At 40.1% G+C, this 22,510-nt stretch overlaps 1 protein-coding gene across 4 annotated transcripts in view; it reads left to right on the top strand.

The window, feature by feature from the left end:
* Phkb (phosphorylase kinase regulatory subunit beta) overlaps positions 1 to 21,795 on the top strand; it is a 207,849-nt gene extending 186,054 nt beyond the window's left edge. For all 4 annotated transcript variants that reach the window (XM_052729028.1, XM_052729030.1, XM_052729031.1 and 1 more), the window contains 5 exons: positions 5,268 to 5,402; positions 10,927 to 11,056; positions 18,211 to 18,318; positions 19,121 to 19,261; positions 19,888 to 21,795. In XM_052729028.1, the coding sequence (XP_052584988.1) occupies positions 5,268 to 5,402; positions 10,927 to 11,056; positions 18,211 to 18,318; positions 19,121 to 19,261; positions 19,888 to 20,025 (652 nt within the window). In that variant the 3' untranslated portion in view covers positions 20,026 to 21,795. The remainder of the gene's footprint in view (positions 1 to 5,267; positions 5,403 to 10,926; positions 11,057 to 18,210; positions 18,319 to 19,120; positions 19,262 to 19,887) is intronic.
* The last annotated feature ends 715 nt before the right edge of the window (positions 21,796 to 22,510 follow it).

Here is a 22,510-nt window from a genome sequence, read left to right as displayed (position 1 = left end):
CCAATTACATTCAAACTACCACATTCCACTCCCTGGCCTTCATAGGCTTGAAACAGTATCATAATGCAAAATGCATTTAGTCCAATTTCAAAAATCTCCATAGTCTCTCACAGTCACAACAACATTTAAAATTCCGAAATTCCAAGTTTCTTCTGAGATTCATGCAATCTCTTAACTGTAATGCACTATAAAATCAAAATAAAAAAACGGATAACATACTTCCAACATATAATGGCACAGTATATACATTACCATTCCAAAACATAAGGAAGGGAGCACAGTGAGGAAATACTGAACCGAAATGGGACTGAAAACCATCTGGACAAACTCTAAACTCTGCATTTCTATGTCTGATGTCAAACACTCTTCAGATCTCCAACTCCTTTCAGCCTTGTTAACGGAAACACACTTCTCTCTCTTGAGCTGGTTCCACTCCCTGCTAGCAGCTTTCCTCAGCAGGTATCCCACAGCTCTGGCATCTCCAACATCTTGAGCTCTCCAAGGCAATCCAGACTTCACCTTCATAGCTTCACACAATGGCCTCTCTAGGCCTCCATTCAGGGACACCCCTGACACATGCCTGGCCTCAGCAGCTTTCCTTAGTCAAGGAGGAATATTCCACAGCCCCTTTCTTCTATCCTAAAAACCAGAACCATGTGGCCAAAGCTATCAAGTTCTGCTGCTTGCTGGGGCTGGAACATGGCCCCTTCATTTAATTATATCTTCATGAGCTTTCTGTTTTTCTTGGTTACTTTCACTGCCTAAGCTTGGCTGTCCTGGAAATCACTCTGTAGACCAGACTAGCCTCAAACTCAGAGATACTCCTGCCTCTGCCTTCTGAGTGCTGGAATTAAAGGTGTGCACTGCCACACCCTGCTCTAAGCTTGTATTTAATTCCTGAGTGGGATCTTGCCATGAGGTCAACACTCCCTTTATTCCATTTCTTAATCTGTTTATCTCCTTGAACACAAGACTTAGTTCCATTCCACTTCCTGGTTCTCCTTTTCTCCTCAAATTGTACATTTTGTACTTTTCCTTTCTTAGCTTGCTCCTTTTCATTATAAATCTGTATAAGAGTGACCAGTAATAACCATACAATTGAGTCAATACTAGGCTGTTTTGAGATTTCCTTTGCCAATGGAATTCATCCAAAACTCTTCAATTTAGGCAAATTTTTCAGACAAGGGCAAAAAGTAGCCACATTTTTTAACCAAAATTTCACTAGGCTGATCTCTAGGCCACATCCTAACATTCTTCCCTGAAACCCTTTGAGCCAGGCCCTCAGAGTTCAAATCACCCTCAGCACCACTGTCTTCTATGCTTCTACTAGGATGGCCCATTAAGCCCTATTTAAAGCATCCAACTGCTTTTCTAATCCACAATCCCACAGTCTATATTCCTCCAAACAAAAACATGGTCCAGCCTGTCACAGCAATACCCCAGTCCCTGGTACCAACTTCTGTCTTAGGGTTTGTATTGCTGTGAAGAGACACCATGACCATGTCAACTCCTATAAAGGAAAACATTTAATTGGAGCTGGCTTACTGTTTCAGAGGTTTAGTCCATTATCATCATTGCTGGAAGCATGGCAGCATGCAGGCAGACATTCCAGTAGAGATATAGCTGAGAGTTCTACATCTGGATCCACAGGCAACAGGAAGTGAACTGAGACACACTTCTTCCAACAATGCCACATCTACTCCAGCAAGGCCACACCTCTTAATAGTGCCATTCCCTGTAAGCATTGGGAGCTGATTATATTCAGACTACCATAGCCTTGACCAGGTTTATAGTAGCAGATATGACTTTCCTCAGGTGAAGCAGGCCTCATATGCAATCCAAAAGTACTTTGCTAGCCATTTCCTCCGTAGAGTCATGCCACAATGCACCAGTGGACACATCTTGCCTGGCAGGTTGGTGTTGTAGCCACAGAATCCACAGCTGTGTGGGATTACTGATGCCGTTTCTTCCCCAGGAGCCTTCATAATACCTCAGGCATCATGAATGCCAGTCAGCAAAGCAGAGACTTGGAGCTCAGTCCCAGTGTGATTTCTCTGTGTCCTGCAACTGAAGTGTGGATCATCTTCAGCAATTGGGTCCTACCATCTAGCTCTGGTGGGCAGCCAGGAGCAGGGACAATAGCCTGTGTTATTTTGGAAGCCTCTAGGGCATTCTGACCAAAAACTCATAGGGCGTAAAACCACATCCGACACTGGGGTTTTCATTCAGTAACCTGTGGCCTTGGAGAAGAGCAGTATCCATCCATGCAGGATCCTTCTGTTCAAATTTTTTAAACTATATTTTTAATCAACTTACTCTAAAATAAAAGGTTCACATAGGGCATTTTCATAATGTTCAGTTTTGGTTAATCTTTCCCTTCAGCCTCTCCTCTCCCCTATTTCCATACCCTGTCCTTACTTAAGCCTCTCCATCCCCCAACTACTTTCATATTCTGTGTGTTCTTCTATGTCTCCCTTCCCCTCTCTGTTGACCCTTTTTTAGCTTCCTGACCTCTAAAGACACTACAAGTTAAACATACTAGTCTTGGAATTCAAATGTAGGCTCTGCAAATGAGAGCAATCATGTTGCATTTGTCTATCTGGACCTGGGGATACTTTGCTTGGTATATTTCCCAGTAATATCCATTTTCCTTGGAATTTCAGAATTTCATTTTTCTTTTCACCTGAATAAAATTCAGTGTGCCACTTACACATGTGAGTGTGGCAGTCATCATATCTGCCATACTGTTATATTCTGTTGTGTTCCAAGCAAGTTTCCAAATGTTTTGACATTCATTCCTGAGTATCTTAGAGAGTAGATGTAATCCTTTTAAAAGGGTCTGTAATCCATCCAAGCACATGGGAAAATGTGACAGGATTACCACAAATTCAATACCAGCTTTGACTTTCTCAAACATAAATAAATAAAAAGGAGGGGCGTTCTGTTTCTGTTGTTGTTGGTTGGTAGTTTGTTTTTTGTTTTGGTTTGATTCATGGTCTTACCATATAGCCCAGACTTGCCTCAAAGTCAGGATCCTCCTGCCTGTACCTCCTAAGACAAGAAGTACTGTGTATACCACTGTTCAACTAGCATGATTTCTTAATCACAGTGGTGTTATCATACACCCAATTGCTAGCCCCCAAAGACATCCTACCTCTTCTTTAAAGGCCACACTTGGCATTTGTAGTACATCTCTGCAGTCACATGGTCTAGAAGAGTACCTTCCATTCCGTGTTTCTTTTTATTCCATTCTTTCTAAGAGACCAGAGTACAGATTTTCCACTGCATGACTCAGTAATGGGCCATTACTCTAGGATACTACAAATGTAAAATTTAGCATTAAATGGGAGGGAAATAAAGTAGAATTATAAGTAACTTTAAGTTAAACCTATGTAGACTATAAAAAAGAAAAGCTTCAGTCCCTTGAGAGGTTTTATTGTTGTTGTTGTTTTGTTTTTGAACTGAAGTGTTTATAACAATTAATTTCATAAGGAATTTTAACATCAAAGCATCCAAAATGACTGTGTTCTTGTGACTGTTATCTTTGTATACCATTTTGGCAAATATAGTCTCTAATACAGGAGGTGAACAAGTCAAGAAATTCTACTTTTTACCAGATAGATAAGCTGAGTTCAGTTTCCAGCTGATTTAAAGAAACACCCAGAGGTTCAGGGAAGATCAAGGAAGATGGGGAAAAAGAGCTGGAGGTGGGAGGCTGCTGTGAACTACTGTCATCTGGGTGTGGCCTGGCCATTGCACCCACGATGTCAGTGCAGCTGTGCATGAGCCCTGGACAAGATCGAGCCACCAGAATCTGGTTATCAGTCAGCACTGCAACAGATAGCACTAACTGGGTTCACTAGGTTGCCAGGGTAAAACTGGAATGGACATGAGTGGGGATGAGAATGTGTTAAAGATGCCTGGGGGGCAGTTGGCGTGGATACAGTCAAATCCTCCAATGATTTTTAATACATTGTTAACATCCTGTCCTTGTGTTGTTAGTGGGTTTTCCCTTACTGAAACAACGCATTTGAGAGACTCAACTTACAAAGACAAAATTTGTTTTGGCTCACAGTGTTGGAGGTTTCTGTCCATGATCACTTGTCTCCATTGCTGTTGGGCATGGGGCAAACAGCACAACACAGCAGCAGCACCTGGCAGAGCAAAATCCTGGCACTCGAGAGAGAGTAAGCAGAAAGGACCTCATGACCAGAACACCCACCCCAAGACCCTGCTCTTAAAGTTTCTACCACTTCTCAGTAGTACTGAGCACATCAGTTGTGTGTGTGTGGTGATGGGGAGCAGGGGGCTAAGATCCAGATGAGCACTTTGTTTCTCTCAAGCTAAGCGTTTTATGGAATGTACTCAAATTCCTGAATCCAGACAGAACAATAGGAGATAGGGGAACTGAAAATTATGTTCATTTCAGACCAAAGAGATTGGAAGTCACAGACCAGAGGGAGACTCGATCCGGCCTGTGGCCTGGCCCAGCACACAGGGACCTGTGCCTTGTCCGCTCCACCTCTGGCTCACCTGGGTGCTTTAAGGTTTTTCTCCCATCATTTGCACTGAGACTTTCAAGTCTTCCCACAAATGAGTGTCACCATTGTTTTGCAAACCAGCTTTGGCAGAAAGAAGGACTGAGTCCTTTGACTGTATCCTCTAGTTTTCACCTCTGTGCACACAGTAGCCAGGTGGATTATTCTTCCAGGGAACAGAGAGTGACAGTCTTCTGTTTAGGGGCAGTGACTCCTCTAACACACTGCTATAGTTAAGTTTCAGTTCACTGCTCCTTCTATTCCAAACACAGCACTTCTCTGTCCCCACCAACTCCAAGTCAATGACTTAGAGGGTTAAAAAAAATTGGTATTTTTAGAAATCATCATTATTCTTGTGGTTCCCAGGAAGAGAACTTTTATGTGGTAGCGTATCTCAGCCCTTTCTTAAGGTGGATTGTTTATGTGCCATTTGTTCTTGGCATGTGTCTTGTGGCAGCCACTTGCATACATAAACTATTATACGGCAATAGTGAGTCTGACCTGGAAAGACTCTCAGGACTTAGCTTTCCCCATGTCTTACAACTAATTACATGTTCAGAAGCATCCTTAAGATTCTGATCAGGGACACTGGATGGAAGAAGTATCAATGATCCAGGAACTTTAAATGACCTTTGCTTCCTTCCGCTCTGGATGTGTCAGTGCTGTGAAGGGTGCTGTCGAAAGCAGCAGGAGGTGATCTCGTGTGAAGAGTCCTTTGTTCTTGTTCAGGTGGATCATCCATGCCATGGAGTATGAGCTGCAGATCCGTGGTGGCCACAAGCCGGCTGTGGACTTGTATCAGCTCTCACCCAGTGAAGTTAAACAGCTGCTGCTGGACATCCTCCAGCCTCAGCAGAGTGGACGGTGAGTAGAAGCTTCTGTCACCCAGAGATACTCAGACACAGAATCATCTGCATTTTTAGCTGATATGGATGAGAAATTAGTATAACATTAATAGGAAAATTTGGAGGTCAGGCATGGTGGCGTACACCAATAACTCTAGCTCTTACGGTGGTGAGACAAAAGGATTGTCTGGCTTTGTAGTGAGTACCAGGCCAGCTGGACCAGGAGGAGGCTCAGCCAAACATGAGGCCACCTTCCCAGCCAGACAGCATAGACACAGATGTATCGAAATGTCTGGATTTAGGATTCTGTGTTGATTTGCACTTTATATTTTTTCCAGGTATAGTTTATACCACTTTCCCATTTTTGATTATTCTGTGCAATATATAACGTTTTATACAACTTTGATTAATTTTCCTTTCTGGAGCTTTGTAGTGCGTGGCATCTCCTCCTAACACTTCAGCAGAAGAGATTGGGTTTGGTAACATTATGTAGATATGCTATCTGATTTTGTCTTCCTATGTAGACTATGAGCATCAGAGATAAACCCTTTCATATATTTAACTTAGAAGAGAATAAGAGCAAAACAAGTATTTGTGGATTGCCTTGAATTTAAGTTGTTGTTTAAAATCCAGAATGAACAGTAGTGTAATTATTTAGGCAAGTACTTATTTAGTGTACTTGTGTCTAGCTTCCTCAAGATGATGAAGTTATATGCCTAGAAGATTCTAACTGGACTATCTACAGCAGAGGTTGTCTATTAAAATGTGTCTGTGTGTGTACATATGTATGTGTATTTGTTTATTACATACATATATGTATATATGTGATTACAGATATATGCCTTGCTGGCTTCTATAACAATATATTTGGACAAACAAGTGAGTTTCCTTGTTATAGACCAGTTAACATTATAGAATGTCAGTTGTGAGTGTAGCAGCATCCCAGTGACATCCCAAGAGCTGTTTGCTGAACTTCATGTGGAAAAATTAACACGAGAGAAGAACTGACAGACATAGAACAGCTTTCTCCCACAGTTTTAAAGCATGTCAATTAGCTTCTGTGATTAAAACAATGTGGTACTAGTGCATAAACAGGCCCATTGGAGAGGAAAGAGGGTCCAGAGATGAACCTTCAATAAATACACATTATGAATTTGCTTCACAAGTCACTGGATCAAGAATGGACTGTTAAAATAAATACTTTCTGCAACTGGATTGCTGTTTGCAAAAAGAGTAAAATCAGATACTTGTTGTGACTCACCACAACCAGTTCTAAATAACAGGTTTGCATGTAAAGCATAGGTCAGAGAAGACGACATTGGTGAATTTCTCTTTAACCTTGGAGTGGGGAAGGCCTTAAGCATGATTTAACCTGAGGGTAGGATAAGAAACAACTAATAAAGTTTATCAAAATTTAAATAACATTTTCATGGCAAAGATAATGTCAAAAGAAAACCAAAAAACTTGACCCAAACATGCTCTGAAGAGTTAGTATCTAAAAATTCTCCATAACTGACGGGTAACCATCCCAACCATGACGAAAATGGAGAGGACCAGGAACAATATGTGCATTTCATTAAAAATGGCCTTTGTCTATTTTAAAAGATGCTCATATTAATATATAATTAGAGCTATGTCTGGGGCATGCCAAGAGACTTCTTACCTGTCTCAGGGCCTAAGTTAGAACATGTAGTGAGCATTTGCCAAGGCTGTGGGGAGAAAGAACTGCTTATGTAACTGGAGCTACAGCCCTTCCTGGTGGAATTTGACATCTAAGAACTCTTTCCTTCAACCCAGGTCCTTTTAGTAATCTACTTTGAAGATGTTTCCAACAACATGAAAATGTGTGTGCATAAGATCATTGAATAAATCATTGCTTATAATTGAAAATTTTAGTATTTCTATAACCTAAATGTCCATTCACAAGAAATGATTGGGACAAAATGTGGTATGCCATACAACAGAGTGCTTTGCACCCTTGAAGAATGGAATTCTAAGATATATTGTAAAATGAAACAGCAAAGTGTAAAGGAATGTCAGTTGTTATTTTTAAAAATGTATATGTTCCTTTGTGTAGAAGAAGTTCAGGAAGAATAAGTCAGAAACTGAGGTGATTAGTGCTATCAGGGAGGGTGAGAGCAGGTGGGACATGGTGCGAGCAGGTGGGACATGGTGCGAGCAGGTGGGACATGGTGAGAGCAGGTGGGACATGGTGAGAGCAGGTGGGACATGGTGAGAGCAGGTGGGACATGGTGAGAGCAGGTGGGACATGGTGAGAGCAGGTGGGACATGGTGAGAGAGAGCAGGTGGGACATGGTGAGAGAGAGCAGGTGGGACATGGTGAGAGAGAGCAGGTGGGACATGGTGCGAGCAGGTGGGACATGGTGAGAGCAGGTGGGACATGGTGCGAGCAGGTGGGACATGGTGAAGCCGATACAGGGAAACAGTTGAGCACCATGTAAGCCTTCCCCAGCTGATCTCTGCATGGAACACTTCCTAAGTGGTAGGAGTGCTGTATGCACCCAGAATTAAGTACTGTATTAAGTCAGTCCATGTGTGGAGGAGCCCAGAGTAGAGCCGAAACCACCAAATGGACCAGCTCACACAAATGAGGACTGTTACACTCACTGAGGAGAGTGCAAAGTCAAAATCCGTGTTGAAAGCTTTACTGTACTGGACACTGAAAGGCCAAATAAGCAAAACTACACATAAGTGCTGCCTCCAGTTAAAGCATGCTTCTCACCAATGCGTATTCACTGGCGATTGAATGAATAAGTGTGTTATGACTGAAAAGGAGATTCCTCACTGGTAGTGGTCATTCCTATAAAGTAGGTTGATTGGATTGATGAACCAATGTGAAGTCATAATTTTACACCAGACAGAAATGAACATGGATCTGTGTTAGTGCGTATACATCCATGTGTTTCTAGTTCTGTCTACTGGGATACCCCAGGAACAGTGAAACTACCACAGTAATGAGCAAACCTGAAACAGCTGCATTCTAAACACCATAAGGAAAAGAATCAGCCCTTCTTGGAGAAATGGTTGATTTCAGAGGGAGGCAGAAAAAAATGCAAGGTGAGCCAGGAGTATCTTTGTGCCAGAAAGCAAAAAAATCTCAAAATTTGACAGAGATGTGCAGGTAGACACTGGAGAAACTGGAAGAGGCTCCTGGGACCCAAACTGAGATGAGATTTTTTTCCAAATGTGTACCTGCTCATTTGTGTAGAAGAAAAACACAAATAATAGTAATAGATTATAAAGCTGATAGAGATCAGTGAATGGGAGAGAAGGGACTCTCCCTTAAGGCAGAATCTAATTAATAAGAATAGATAGACTGATGAGAACAGAAAATGATCACTGAGAAAATACAGCAGTAGCTGCAGGCAAGAACCATTGTTAGAAGTAATGTGGAGTGAAAACTTGCACGATATCTGAGTATTTCTATTCAATATACAATAGCAAAGGAAAAACAAGTAATTTTATCAACAGTTAGACTCCCTTAATCAAAGAATAAAGATTAGCATCACTGGTGATAAGACTTCACTTTCCTGTACCCTCATATGAGGCTTTGAAACTGACCCCAATCTCTTCTGGATATTCTTGCCCAAAATGCATTATTTTATAAGAAACCACCATAGAACCCAAACAGAAGAAAATCCTATGGAACAGCAGATATTACTAAGGTATGAAAGCTTAAAAACTAAATACATAAGTGAAGAACTACCACAGATTCAAGGAGCCCCCAGGACATAGAAACTAATGACACATGCCGTCCTGAATTGGAGCCTGACTTGGCAGAATGTCAGTAAGGTTCACAGATAAATTTATGTTATTGTATGGCTTTTGATTTCTTGGCGCCAGTAATTAAGCTATGATTATATAAGAGTGGGAGAGGGCTTGAGTAAAGCGGCATAAGAAATTTGCATTATTTTTGTGACTTGTGGAAGTATAAAGTTTTTCAAAATAAAATAAGAGTTTTAAAGTAGAGCTGGAGAAATGATTCAGCAGTTTAGAGCACTGACTGCTCTTACAGATGCCCCGACTTCACTTCCCAGCACCCACATGGTGGCTAACAACCACCTGTAACTCCAGTTCCAGGGAATTCAGTGCCCTCTTCTGGCTTCCACAGGCACCAGGCCTGCACATAATATACAAGCATACATACAGGCAAAACACCTATACAGATTATTATTATTATTATTATTATTATTATTATTATTATTATTATATAATGTTTTCTAAAATAATTTCCCAGCTCCATTTTGAGTATTCTCATATTCTTTTTATGTTCTAAGCAAATACTCCTTTTTATACTATTAGCCTTAACTTCATACAGCTCTGAAATATATTTTTGTTGTTGTTGTCATATTTAAGGAATATGGTTAAAAACCAAATGCAGAAGGTATTCAGTTACCAAAGAAAAACATCACCAAGGTATCACTTGGTCCTTGACCTTCTTGTTGCCTTTTAGCAAAACACTGAAAGCAGTAGTGTGATCTACTGATGGAGACCTCGACCATCCAGAAAAGATTCCTCTTAATCACTGAATTGATCAAATTGCACTGGTCCTCTGCCACAACACCAAGTGCTTTAGCTGTTCACTCTGTCCTGCATAACCACTTTTGTACTTAGAAATATTGTCAGTTTGTTGATCCTGACACACCTTGCATGTGATAATTGTGTATTTCAGTCTGTCTTTCTTAAGTACCAAGTGTAAACAGACACACACAGGCACATAGACACAGACAGACAGAAACACACACACACACACACACATTCACACACACACACACACACACACACACACACACACACACACACACTCACACACACAATTCTCAGCTTTTGCAAAATTATTCTGTGTCATTGTATGTTCTTTAAAAATAAAGGAAGTTCTGTACCTTTGATAATTGTGAATGGTATATTAGGTTAATACCTAGAATGTAAGTTTAGTATTATGGTTCTGGTCATAACTCTGATGTGTAAGAATCTCTATCTGGTTGATATTTTAAGATTTTATGTCTAGTTTTTTGGACTGAGTCTTCAGTCTTATTTAAATTGGCAGCTTTCATAAAATTTAAAATAAGATAATTTCATTTTGTATGTGCACATACATACATAGATATGTAGATATGTAGTACTTTTCTGAACATTTGCTTGTTCATTTCTTACTAAATATTTATTGAGCCCATCTGGAATGGATCTATAGGATCAAGCTATATGGTTTCCATGCTTTTCTGGTGCTTGCATTTCATTAATGTGAGAACAGTATAAAATAACTGTGAAATTGGTTGTGTCCATTTCTGATATGGGAAGGTCATCTGATGATGTAGTAAGCAACTCATAGCTTGCTGGAGAGCATCATTCTGCCTGCTCATGCCTTGAATTGTGACATTTCCCTCTGTTCACTCCTCCCCTGAACATGGCAGATAGGTACCACTGAAGCGTTTGCTCTTGCTCACTCTGTTGGCACACGTAACCCTGTTCTCTCCAAGAACAAACCTGATTTCCAATGCTGAGACTTTTCCTTTGTTCCACAGATGTTGGCTGGACAGGCGTCAGATCGATGGGTCGTTAAATAGAACTCCGCCAGGGTTCTATGACCGAGTGTGGCAGATCCTGGAGCGCACACCCAATGGTATAGTCGTAGCTGGGAAGCATTTGCCACAGGTAAAGTGCACTTAATTCGGGAGAAAGGGCCAACAGGAGGAAAGGGATTCTCTCCTCTCTGCACTGCAACAACTTTTCTTCTTTGCAGTGTTCTAAGAATGTTCAAAGTAGAGGTGCTCAAGACAGGATAAAATGCCAGAAAATAGGTCATCATTCACATTGGAATTGTTTTTTATGCAGTCCATGTTTCTTTTATTTCCCAGTTTCGGTGTCTGTGTATACAGAAAAAGCTTTACCAAATGTGTAATTGCTGAGCTGTATCTATGTCCTCTGCTTCTTTGATGTGTTATCATTTATTTAGTCCTGGTATTTAATTCATTCCACGTATACAGAAACAGAAATAGAGTACTATATCTGCTTCTAGTATTGAAACTTTAACAACATTAATTTTGAGGCTCTTTATATGAAAAAAAAATAGTCTCAGATATACCCATATGTATTTTGCATAAATAAACACAAGAGTGTGGAACAATTTCACAAGAAATTGGTAGTGTTCTTCTCCTCAGGAGTGGGTGTCTAAGGACCTGCTGTGGGTCCTTCATTGAACCCCCTTAGCCATTCAAAGTTTGAATTATGTCACAGGTCTAGTTCTTACTCAGAAACCGAATTCAAAAGTGGAGTGCTCTAGCCTTCTTCAGATGCCCTGTGGCTGCTTCTCTAGTCAGCCTGTCTCCTGACAACATGGCAGCACCTCTGCTGTTAGCCCTGAGGCTTCTCATCCCTGCCCTCATTGCAGTACAGTGTGGCCACCTGTTGACACCTGTCTCAGCCCCCCCATCCCCACCCCACTGTACCTACCAGGCTCCATTGGATTCTGTGGTAGCCTCAGCTACATTTAGCAGCCTCTCTGCATTAAAAATATGTTATCTATTGTTTCATTTTACAAACTCAAGTGCCATTTAGCTCTGGTAACAATTCTGTGTAAACCTTTCTTTTCTTTTGTCCTTCCTTCCTTCCCTCCTTCCTTCCTTCCTTCCTTCCTTCCTTCCTTCCTTCCTTCCTTCCTTCCTTCCTTCCTTCCTTTCTTCTTCATTAATTTTTTAAGTTAGGATACAGAATAATGAGTTTCATTATTAGATTTTCATATATATGCAATGGGATAATTCCACGGAATCTATTTGATGGTCAAAGGAATTTATTCAGGGGTTAACTCACAGCAAGAATAAAGGAAGTTGGTCACAGAATCCTGAAGGGGTGGGGCATGGTCCTACATGGTTCTTAGGAGAGTTCTGCCATGATCCACAGCACTAGCATCCAAGACCACAAGATAGCAAAGAGGAGAGAGAGAGCGCACATACCTACGTGCATCCCAGGTCTTAAGAGTATCAGTCCAGGCCACGCCCAAGGGGGCAGATACCTAGCCGCTATCTCCTGCCTCACTAGGGGCGGGCTTCAGGGTATGGCACAGACAACCACCACTACATCTATGTGTCAATAAACTTTGTTCTCATTCATTTCGCTCCTCCACTGCCCTCTTCCATGCTCCCTGCTCCCTCTGGCTAATCCCCTTCCTTCTCCCAGATAGTCCCTTCTGCTTTTATGTCACATGTGATCTATTACACCTTCTCTTTCCCTACTTGATTGACTCTTTATCCTCTCTCACGATACACTTTCCAGTCTCATTATGTATGTGTGTACATAATGCGTACACACACACACACACACACACACACACACACACACACACACACACACACAGAGTATAGTTCACCTGGTCATGAGGTCTGTCCAAGTCAGCCTTACATCTCTTAACATAATGATTTCTGGTTTGATCCATTTTCCTGCAACTGTCATGGTTTCATTTTCTGTGTCTTTTTTGTTTTGTTTTAATTATTTTTTAGGTAAATATACAAAGTAATGAGTTTTATCTTCATGCATGTATTGTCATACTTTGTTCTTAGTTCCTCTCCTCAACTAATCCTCCCTCTATACCCCCTACCCCCTCAAAGCTGGTTCCCTTTCTTCCCACCTTATGCTTTCTTATTACATGTATTCTATCACCATCTCTTACTTCCCCGTCTCTTAAGATCTCTTTATCCCCTCTCATGATCCACTTTTTATTTTTGTGGCACATGCACACTCATACACACACACAAACACACACATGCACACACACACGCACACACACACACACACACACTTTTAAATCTAGGTTCTCTATATGAGAGAAATTTATTCAGAATTTGTCTTTCTGAGACTAGCTTAACAAAACCTTTTCTAGTTTTATTGATTTTGCTGCAAATGTTATGACAGTTTTCTTATTTTCATTGTATCTTTATCTAACATTGCTATGAGGGCAGTGCTAGCTCCCTAGAATGAATTTGAAAGTAAGAAAAATCTATTATATGAAATGGTTTGAGAAGCATTGGCATTAGGTCTTATTGAAAGATTTGGGAGAATTTGATGGTGAATCCGTCCATTCCTGCACTTTTCATTGGGGGCTTTACTGCTTCAGTCTCACTGATTGTTACAGACCTGAGCTCTTCTATGTAGTGCTCTTTTAGTCTCCATTAATTTCTGCCCTGCTCTGTATTATTTATTGCCATCTATTGCTTTGGGATTCAGAATGTTCTTTTTTTCTAAGACCTTGTGGTGCATCATTAGGTTATTTATTTTAAATCTTTTATTTATTTTAAAATTATTTTTAGCATTTTTAACTATTCATATTGTATTAGTCAGGTTTCTCTAGAGTAACAACTTATAGAATATGTGTGTGTATGTATGTATGTATGTATATATGTATATAATGGGGATTTATTAGAATGACTTACAGGCAGCAGTGCAGTTAACCCAACAATGACTGACTGTGAACAGAAAGTTCAAAAATCCAGTAGTTGTTCAGTCTACAAGGCTGCATGTCTCAGCTGGTCTTCAGTATATGCTGGGATCCTGAAGAAGTAGGCTCTAATACCAGTGAAGGAATTGATTTGCTAGCAAGATGAAAGCAAGCAGGCAAAGAACAAAAGCTTCTTCCTTCCATGTCCTTATAGGCTTCCAGCAGAAGGTGTAGGCCAGATTAGAGGTATGTCTTCCTGCTCAAGACCTAGATTAAAGACATGGGTCTTCCCCAGCCTATATACCTCCATCATTATCAAACCCTAAAAAGGAATAACAGTAAGCAAAAGATCAATCATAAAAAACGTTAGCTCAAGGTGTAGCCTATGAGATGGGAAATAATAGGCTACATTTTCTTAATTAAAACACTCACATTATCCTTTATGAAATTTAAAGGACTAAGGAGGATTTAGTAGTAAATTAAGAATAGAGAGCTTAATTGAATAGAGCAATGAAGTATGCATACACTGCCCACCACCGTCCTCAAATTAGACATATGATCCCTGATTCATAATCACTCATCAGCCAGCCTATGAGAGGAGACAAGTCGGAAAAAGGCAAGCATCCTGGAAAGTGTGCTTGGAATAATCACAGCGTAGCTTACCTTACAAAAGCATCTGGTCTACACCCAGAAGAATCCATAACCATTGGACACTTAGAACTAACCCTAGCTCCAACAAACATAAATTAAAATACCTACTTATATAAATTAACACATTGAAGTAAATAGAAGTATTAGGAAAGAAACTCACTTTTAGGAGTTATAGAGATAGTACCATAAGGGAAAGATGGAAGACAAATTTAAAGTACCTCAAGACTGGGGATTAAAGATGTGTCTTTCCCAGCTTGAAAGATCTGGATTAAAGACCTGTGTGGTGAGTATGTACACATGAGTGCAGGTGCCCACAGAGACCAAAAGTGTCAGATTGCCCTTGGAGCTGCCTGTGAGCCACCTGACATGGTGCTGAAAGTGGAACTCAGTTCCTATGGAAGAACAGTATATGTTCTTAACCACTGAGCCATCCCTCCAGCCCCTTCCCTTTAATGTAAGCTATCATATAACCTTTCTTCTTTAGAACTGCCTTAGCTATATCTCAAAGGTTCTGGTAAGTTGTACTTTCTTTTTCATTTGATTCTAGAAATGTATAGGTTTCTTCTTGATTTCTTCAGTGACCATCTGGTTATTCAGGTGTTGTTCATTCTCTACATGTTTATGCAGTTTCTATAGTTTTTCTCACTGCTGATTTCTAGTTTTATTGCAGTTTGGTCTGATAAGACATGAGAAGTTATTTTTATTCTTTTGTATTTGCTAAGACTTGATTTGTGGCCTAGAATATGATCTATTCTTTTAAAAGTTCCATAAGCTGCTGAGAAAACTATGTATTCTGTCTCTGTTGGGTGGAGTGTTCTGACATATCTGTATTTGATCTCTGTTATGGTTTAATTCTGTCTTGGTTTTGTTTCCTGCTGCTCTGATAAAATACCCTGACAAAAGCAACTTAACAGAGAGAAGTGTATTTGACTCACAGTTTCAGATGGTGGCCATCGTTGGTGGGCAGACAAGTAGCAGGGACTTGAAGCAGATAATCATATTCTGTCCATAGTCAAGAGTAGAGAGCACAGTGAGTCAGTGTGTGCACACTGGTATTCAGTTCTCTTTTCCATTGCATAGACATTCCAGGATCCATAGTCCAGGGAATGGTGTTACCCATAGTGGACAAGTCTTCCCATTAGTCAGGATCATCCCTCACAGACATGCCTATAGGCTGACTTAATCTAGAAAGCCCTTCATTGAGACTCCCAGGTGGTCCTGGATTATGTCAGACTGACAACTAAAACTAGCCATCATGAACTCTGAAGCCCCTTTCACTACTTATCAAAAGATGAGAGTTGAGTGCTGAAGTTGCCCGCTATTATATTAGGACTTGTGTTACCTTTTGTGTCTGTTTGTATTTATTTATGAATTGGAAGTCCCAGCATTTGGTGCATATATATTTACAACTGTTACAGTTTTGTGGTGTATTGTCCTCTATATTAATATTACTGTAATGACCTGATTTATCTCCTCTAATTTTGATTTGAGTCTAATTTATCAGCTATCATAATAGTTACATCAGCCCATTTCCAGCCACTGCTCACCTAATAGATTGACTTCCATTCATTGATTCTGAGTTTGTGAGTATCTTTACCAGTGAGGTGTGTTTCTTGGGGACAACAAATAATTAGGTCCAATCATCCATTTTAAAACCAATCATCTATCCAGTTTGTGTCTCTTTATTGGCAAGTTGAGACTATTTACATTGAAGGTTATTATTTACAGATGTTTACTAATTCTTGTAATTTTATTGGTGTGTTTTCTAGTTGGTAATACTGAGTTAGACATGATCAGCTCTTTCTTAGTGCTTGTTTATTCATCTATTCCTTCCATGAAATTAATTCTTTACTGGGCTGTTATGCCTGTGACTGCCCTTCACCAGATTACATAGAGGCAAAGACTAGCTGTCCATCTTACCCCTACTTCAAGAAAGGTACTTTATTATTCCCATGCAATTCAGGATGAGGAATTCCAAAACATTGGAATGATTTTCCCCAGAGTCCCACACTGAGTAAGTAACTGACAGCTGGTGGGTTGGCTTCTAAGCCTTTTCTTTACCTCTCTGCTCTCAGTCCTTGCAGAAGAGTGGAAAATAAGGCAAGCTTGATGTCTCTTCTCTATGATTAACTATCATCAGTGCCTAGGAGAGAGGCTGCCTTTCTAATAAAATATATTAAGAAGTTAATATGAAATAAAAAAAAGAGTCTTTCCTTCCTCCTATGAGCACACTAAGCCTATTGTTAGACATCTAAACACTCAAAGTAGCCACCTGTCTAGGCAGCCAAGCTTCAGGTTTCCAGGTCATGTAGTACTTGTAAAAATATGTTGGAGTTTGCTGACTGTGGAATGCAATAGTTGTACTGAATATAGGACTGAGGCATATCACAGCAGACTGAACAATTTTCTGTCACCTATGTCAAGAAGAAGGACTTCCTCAGTCCTGATCTAGGTAACAAATGGTTGTCTTTTTTTTTTTTTTTTAAAGCTGTGGCTAAGTTCCATGTAAACCACTGAGATAAAGCAAATGGGCCCTGTCCTCCCTACATCTCTTGTATAATTCCTTTTTTTTTTTTTTTTTTTGGTTTTTCGAGACAAGGTTTCTCTGTGTAGCTTTGCTTGCACCTTTCCTGGAACTCACTTGGTAGCCCAGGCTGGCCTCGAACTCACAGAGATCCTCCTGCCTCTGCCTCCCAAGTGCTGGGATTAAAGGCGTGTGCCACCACCGCCCGGCCTCTTGTATAATTCCATTGACCTTCTCTGCTTTCTGGCTCACAAGTCCAACATTAGGACTCTCCTCTCTGTTCTTAAGGGCTCTCTCTATTATATTTACTTTGCTCATCACCAAGTACCTGGCCCAAAGCAACAAAGGGAGAATGGGTCTATTGTAGCTCATGGTTCAGAGGAATGCAGTCCGCTGTGGCAGGGGAAGGGTGACAGTGAGAACAGTTGGATTCAAGGTGGTGACTGAGAAGCAGGAAGTGGGGAATACCAGTGCATAATAGGCTTTTCCCCTTTTAGTCAGATTCTAGCTCCTGCTGCCTGCATTTAGGCTGGGTCTTCCTAACTCAATCAAAAGTGTGCCTCATTGATGCTCTGTGTGCTTCTTAATCCAATCAGGTGGACAGTCACAGTTGGCCACCATGCTCTGATGTGGCTTGGACTGGGTGTCCTCCATGAATAAAAGATGGTTGATTTGTTCTAAACAAAAGTCAAAGGGAAATTTTCTTTTAGTTTTGCCTCCTTTTTCTGTTTCTTGCAATTTCTGCACACAATTTTTTGCTTATTTGTAGCATTTTTCTGCTGGAAGCTTGGAAAAAAACAACAGAAATGATATAAATTCAATAGCAATGACTTACATCCTGAAGTCCAACATCCATAATGTCTCATGTTAATTCTGAATGCAATATGTACTGTATTCATAGTCTCAGTTTTTAGCTGTTACTTTTATTTATGGAATGGATTTTTAATACAGTTCTTTCCCCTAAAATTATTAACATAATGAAGATGACTACTAAAAGTGGGAGGCTTAATTTATCACAACAGTCGGCTGGCTGGCTTCAGTAGTTTGACATATATAAAATTTAGGCACAGGGGTGAAAATACTCTCTCCGGTTTTATAGAAACTGGAAAGACTATTGATTAGAAAATGAAATTCCTCTATTAAATGATACACAGAGGACAACATTCAGCATGCTAATGTGGAAGTTTTTTTTTTCTTTTTCAGCAACCAACCTTGTCTGATATGACTATGTATGAGATGAATTTTTCTCTCCTTGTTGAAGACATGTTGGGAAACATTGACCAGCCAAAGTACAGACAGATCATTGTAGAGGTTTGTATTTAAAAAAAAAAAAAAGTAGGCCGGGCGGTGGTGGCGCACGCCTTTAATCCCAGCACTCGGGAGGCAGAGGCAGGTGGATCTCTGTGAGTTCGAGGCCAGCCTGGACTACCAAGTGAGTTCCAGGAAAGGCGCAAAGCTACACAGAGAAACCCTGTCTCGAAAAAAAAAAAAAAATGTAGATCATTGAAGGCTTGCTTTCTGTCTGCTCACTAAAGACTAACATAGGAAAACTACCCTCTCCCCCTGACACCAAGAACTCTGTCCATCACCTGTCAGCTCCTCCAAAAGAGTCATCAAGAAGACAGACATCCTTGACCTGGATCAAGTACTGTGTCCTATGGTTCAAGTACCTTAAGCTCCCTTAGGTGGAAAAACCAAACTGACCACTCACCCGGCTGCACTCATCCTCTGCAGCCAGCGCATCAGCAGTGCCGTAACAGCAGAGGGAGAGATCATTTCTTTCCATTTAGTTTTTAGTTTTTCCTCCATATAGGAATAATACACTACTATTGTAGAATGTTGCAACAATTCAGAGAATTATAGAGAGCAAGAGATCATTGCCATCTTCAAAAAAACTAGCAATGACTAAAAAGATCTCTCTGTGGCCACAGGGATACTGTGGTAAACATGCATGTTCCAAATAGAACAGGTGCTGCCAGTTTTCAGTAAGAATTCTATCCATAGGTACTTCTTAATATACAGAGCACTGCTCATCAGATCCAGTGATGAAACCCTGTACAGACTGTGTTGCCCATGGTTCATGTCAATGGCTTTCCACATCTATCTCTTCTAGTTACTAATGGTCGTGTCCATTGTGCTGGAAAGAAACCCTGAACTAGAATTCCAAGACAAAGTGGATCTAGACAGACTGGTCAAAGAAGCATTTCATGAGTTCCAAAAAGATGAGAGTCGGCTAAAAGAAACAGAAAAACAAGTAAGTGCAGAAGACAGCGTTCTGCAGAGGGTTTCATTGTCTCAGCTGTTGAAATGGTCTCTGATCTTATCATTTCATGCCCCAAACAGATTTACAGACTACAAAATTAGAATGCTTGAGAGGCAGTCAAACTTACTTGAGGAATTAATATTACTTTTTAGCTAATTACTAGTCGATTGAATGATGAAGTTCTGACAAAAGAAGAAAAAGAAATCCAAGATGAGATAATTTTTTTATATGGCTGACAATTAAGATGTGTTTTGCCAGGGAGGATCCACTGATTGCAGAAGGCTGTAAAATAAATTCAGAGGAAGATGGGAGTGTAGAACGGGCATCACTGGGGCTGTGTACTATCTAATGTAGTCCCTTCTGGCTCTCTGTTTAATATTGTATGCTCATCTGTGAAAGGGTTCCCTAAGTAAATAAAAATTACTGGCAAAGAGAAGGCTGCTAAAAATGTCTGCTTTTGTTTTATATGCTGAGAAGATGCCTCGGGAAAATGAAAGCGAAGTTCGGGAAGCTCATAATTTCCATGAGGAAATCTTTCTGCAAATTTATTTCCCTCTTAGGCAGCTGCTGATTTCACCTGTCAGTTCCAAGGACTTGTTTGCTCTCTTCCTTTGTAGGATGATATGACCTCCTTCTACAACACGCCCCCACTGGGAACACGGGGAACCTGCAGCTACCTGACGAAGGTGGTGATGAACTTGCTGCTGGAAGGAGAGGTCAAGCCAAGCAATGGGGACTCGTGTCTGGTTAGCTAGCAAGGGGGGTGTGGAAGCGTGGGTGACAGCTCTCCAGCTGTGCCTTTTGTGGTGAAGCTAATCCAGGCAGCCAGTAATGGGTGAACTGATGTGTTAGTGAGGTAGATGTTGTCTTCCATTTGCCATTATTCGACCTTTGCATGCCAGTGGCAGTTGAATGGTAAGCAGTGATTGGAATCAAGTGAAACCCCAGTTTCCATGATTTGTGCCAGCTGCTATCATCTTCACCAAACCACAGAAATAATTTGTGAATTGAAAATTCACTACTGCATGTTTTGTGATCAAATAATTCATCAAAATTCTGCTTCTTTAGACTGAATTTTTCACCTTCTATTAAAACAAACTTGCCAACTGGTGATGAGTGGGACTTACAGGGTATTGTGAGGATGGTGAAGGTTGTGCCCCTGTCGTACTAAAAGAGCAAGATGTGCAACGCAAATCAAAAAAAAGCAAAGTTAACCCCTGATGGTTAACTTCAGAGGCTGCATTACTAATAATGCTGTACAAAACTCTTAGTTTTTACCTTGTAAACATGGCTATGGTTTGGTATTGTGTTAAATGTAAGGATTGGACTAAGATATAATGTATCAAACATTTTCTGAGCATCTGTTAAATATAGGATTACAGAAGTGTGTTAACTGCACTCACATGCACATACCACATGCAGGCACACACACACATAATTACAAATAATAATATAAAAAATTTTAAGTAGTTAAATTTAAGACTATTAATCTTGTAAAAGCAAAGTTGAAAGTCAAAAAATTCTGTTTCTGAACTAACAAATGTATCTGGAAACATTCTTTGTTCAAGTTCACAATACTGAACTTAGTAATCCTGAATGTTTTCATTTAATTGATTTGGACATCGAATTTGCTGCCAAATTTACCTAAGCATGTAGATTAAATATTTAAATCTTACTAATGTATTTCCTTCCTTGATGTCACAATGTGGCCCACTTGATTGGGTTCTGATCCCATCCAGCAAGCATCATTTTTCTGACCAGTCTTACTGAGTTTCACCTAAGAAGTCAGATTTGTTACATAAAATATGTAGCCCAAGTTAGAATCTGAAAGATTAAGAAAGGACAAGTGGTTTTTCCAGGTTACAAGTCAATTGATACCAAGTCAACTGATGTGTGAACACCTGAAGAAAGGCAGCCCAACACAGCTCCAACCAGATCAAGGTATGACTGGCTCCTAGACCATGTGTGGGACACTGTGTGTGTCAGTCAGCAAAGCTGGTAATAATGTTACAACCCAGCCTTGCAAACTAGAAAAGGAAGAAAAATAGATTACCTATTCAGTGTGTGAAGAGAAGTTATGAGAAGATGGTCCTGAGGAAGTCACTTACAAAACTTAAGGCAGAAAAACATAGTCATGAAGCCCGTGGAGACAGTAAGTTCTGATGGCTGATGGGTAAGGAGGAGAAATTAAAGAATGACAGAGAGGAATAACCCTTGAAATATTTAATACTTGTTAAAAATTCAGAAGAAAGTAAACACGTGTATCCTTAAGAATTAAATTTTTTGATTAGCTGAGCAAAGTTGCAAGAAAACTGCTGTCTTAGTTGAAATAGACATCACTTGCAAATCTGTTTTCTGAATGAGCAGTCAGCTTCCTGTTACATATGCAAAGTTTTGACATTTTCTTCTGCTCTTGAAAGTGTTCAAAATCGGCAACTATGTATCAACTTTTTAAATTATGAAATGCAAAATTTATTGTTCTGCAAGATATTTTTGGATGATCAATAAATCTTGATGTTCCACTATCAGAAGTGATGTCTGCTTTCTAATTAGAAAAGCAAAATAATCCTAAGAATCAGAACTCAGAACTCATGAAATTTAGAAGTCCCATTTGATCTACAGAGCCCACATGTTTTAACAGCTGCACTAGAGGCTGACTGAAATATTAGCATGTGTATTCAGGCATGACAAGCTCTAAACCTGATTTAAAGCTGCTCTGTCACACTGGCAGAGTCTCTGTGTTAAGTTTATTGTACAATCAACGTCTGTTGGAAACTCCTGACTGCATATCAAATCCAACTGCATTTCCAGAGCATTGTTAGAAGCATGATGTTCTCGAGACTTCCTTCCATTTTATTTAAGGCTTAAAAATGATATTTCAGCTTTTAAAAATCAAAATATGAGATCATCTTGATGTCATCTTCGATAAGCTTGCAATGCTTTATGGGTACCAATAAACATGTGTTGAATATCTGAATACATTCAACTTTTCACCCAAATCCTAAAGACTATATTTGGGTGCACTGCTAAGCCCTTCATAAACACGAATATTAAATAGATGCCACATAAAAGTCTAAGAGGCGGCACAGTGTGGAAACAGCCCTAGCAGCGAAGAGGCTGGAAGCAGCATAGTAGCACACAGCCAGATTGTTAGAGACCTGTCTCAGAAACTAAATGTGTGACTGAGAAATGAGGGAGACCAGATCCATAAAAAAGCAGCAGCAGCAGCCTTTGCACAAG

Source organism: Peromyscus californicus, unplaced genomic scaffold (assembly GCF_007827085.1).
Source record: "Peromyscus californicus insignis strain IS unplaced genomic scaffold, ASM782708v3 Scaffold_8__1_contigs__length_139910024, whole genome shotgun sequence".
NCBI classification, from domain to species: Eukaryota; Metazoa; Chordata; class Mammalia; order Rodentia; family Cricetidae; genus Peromyscus; species Peromyscus californicus.
This window is presented reverse-complemented; position numbering and strand designations above follow the sequence as displayed.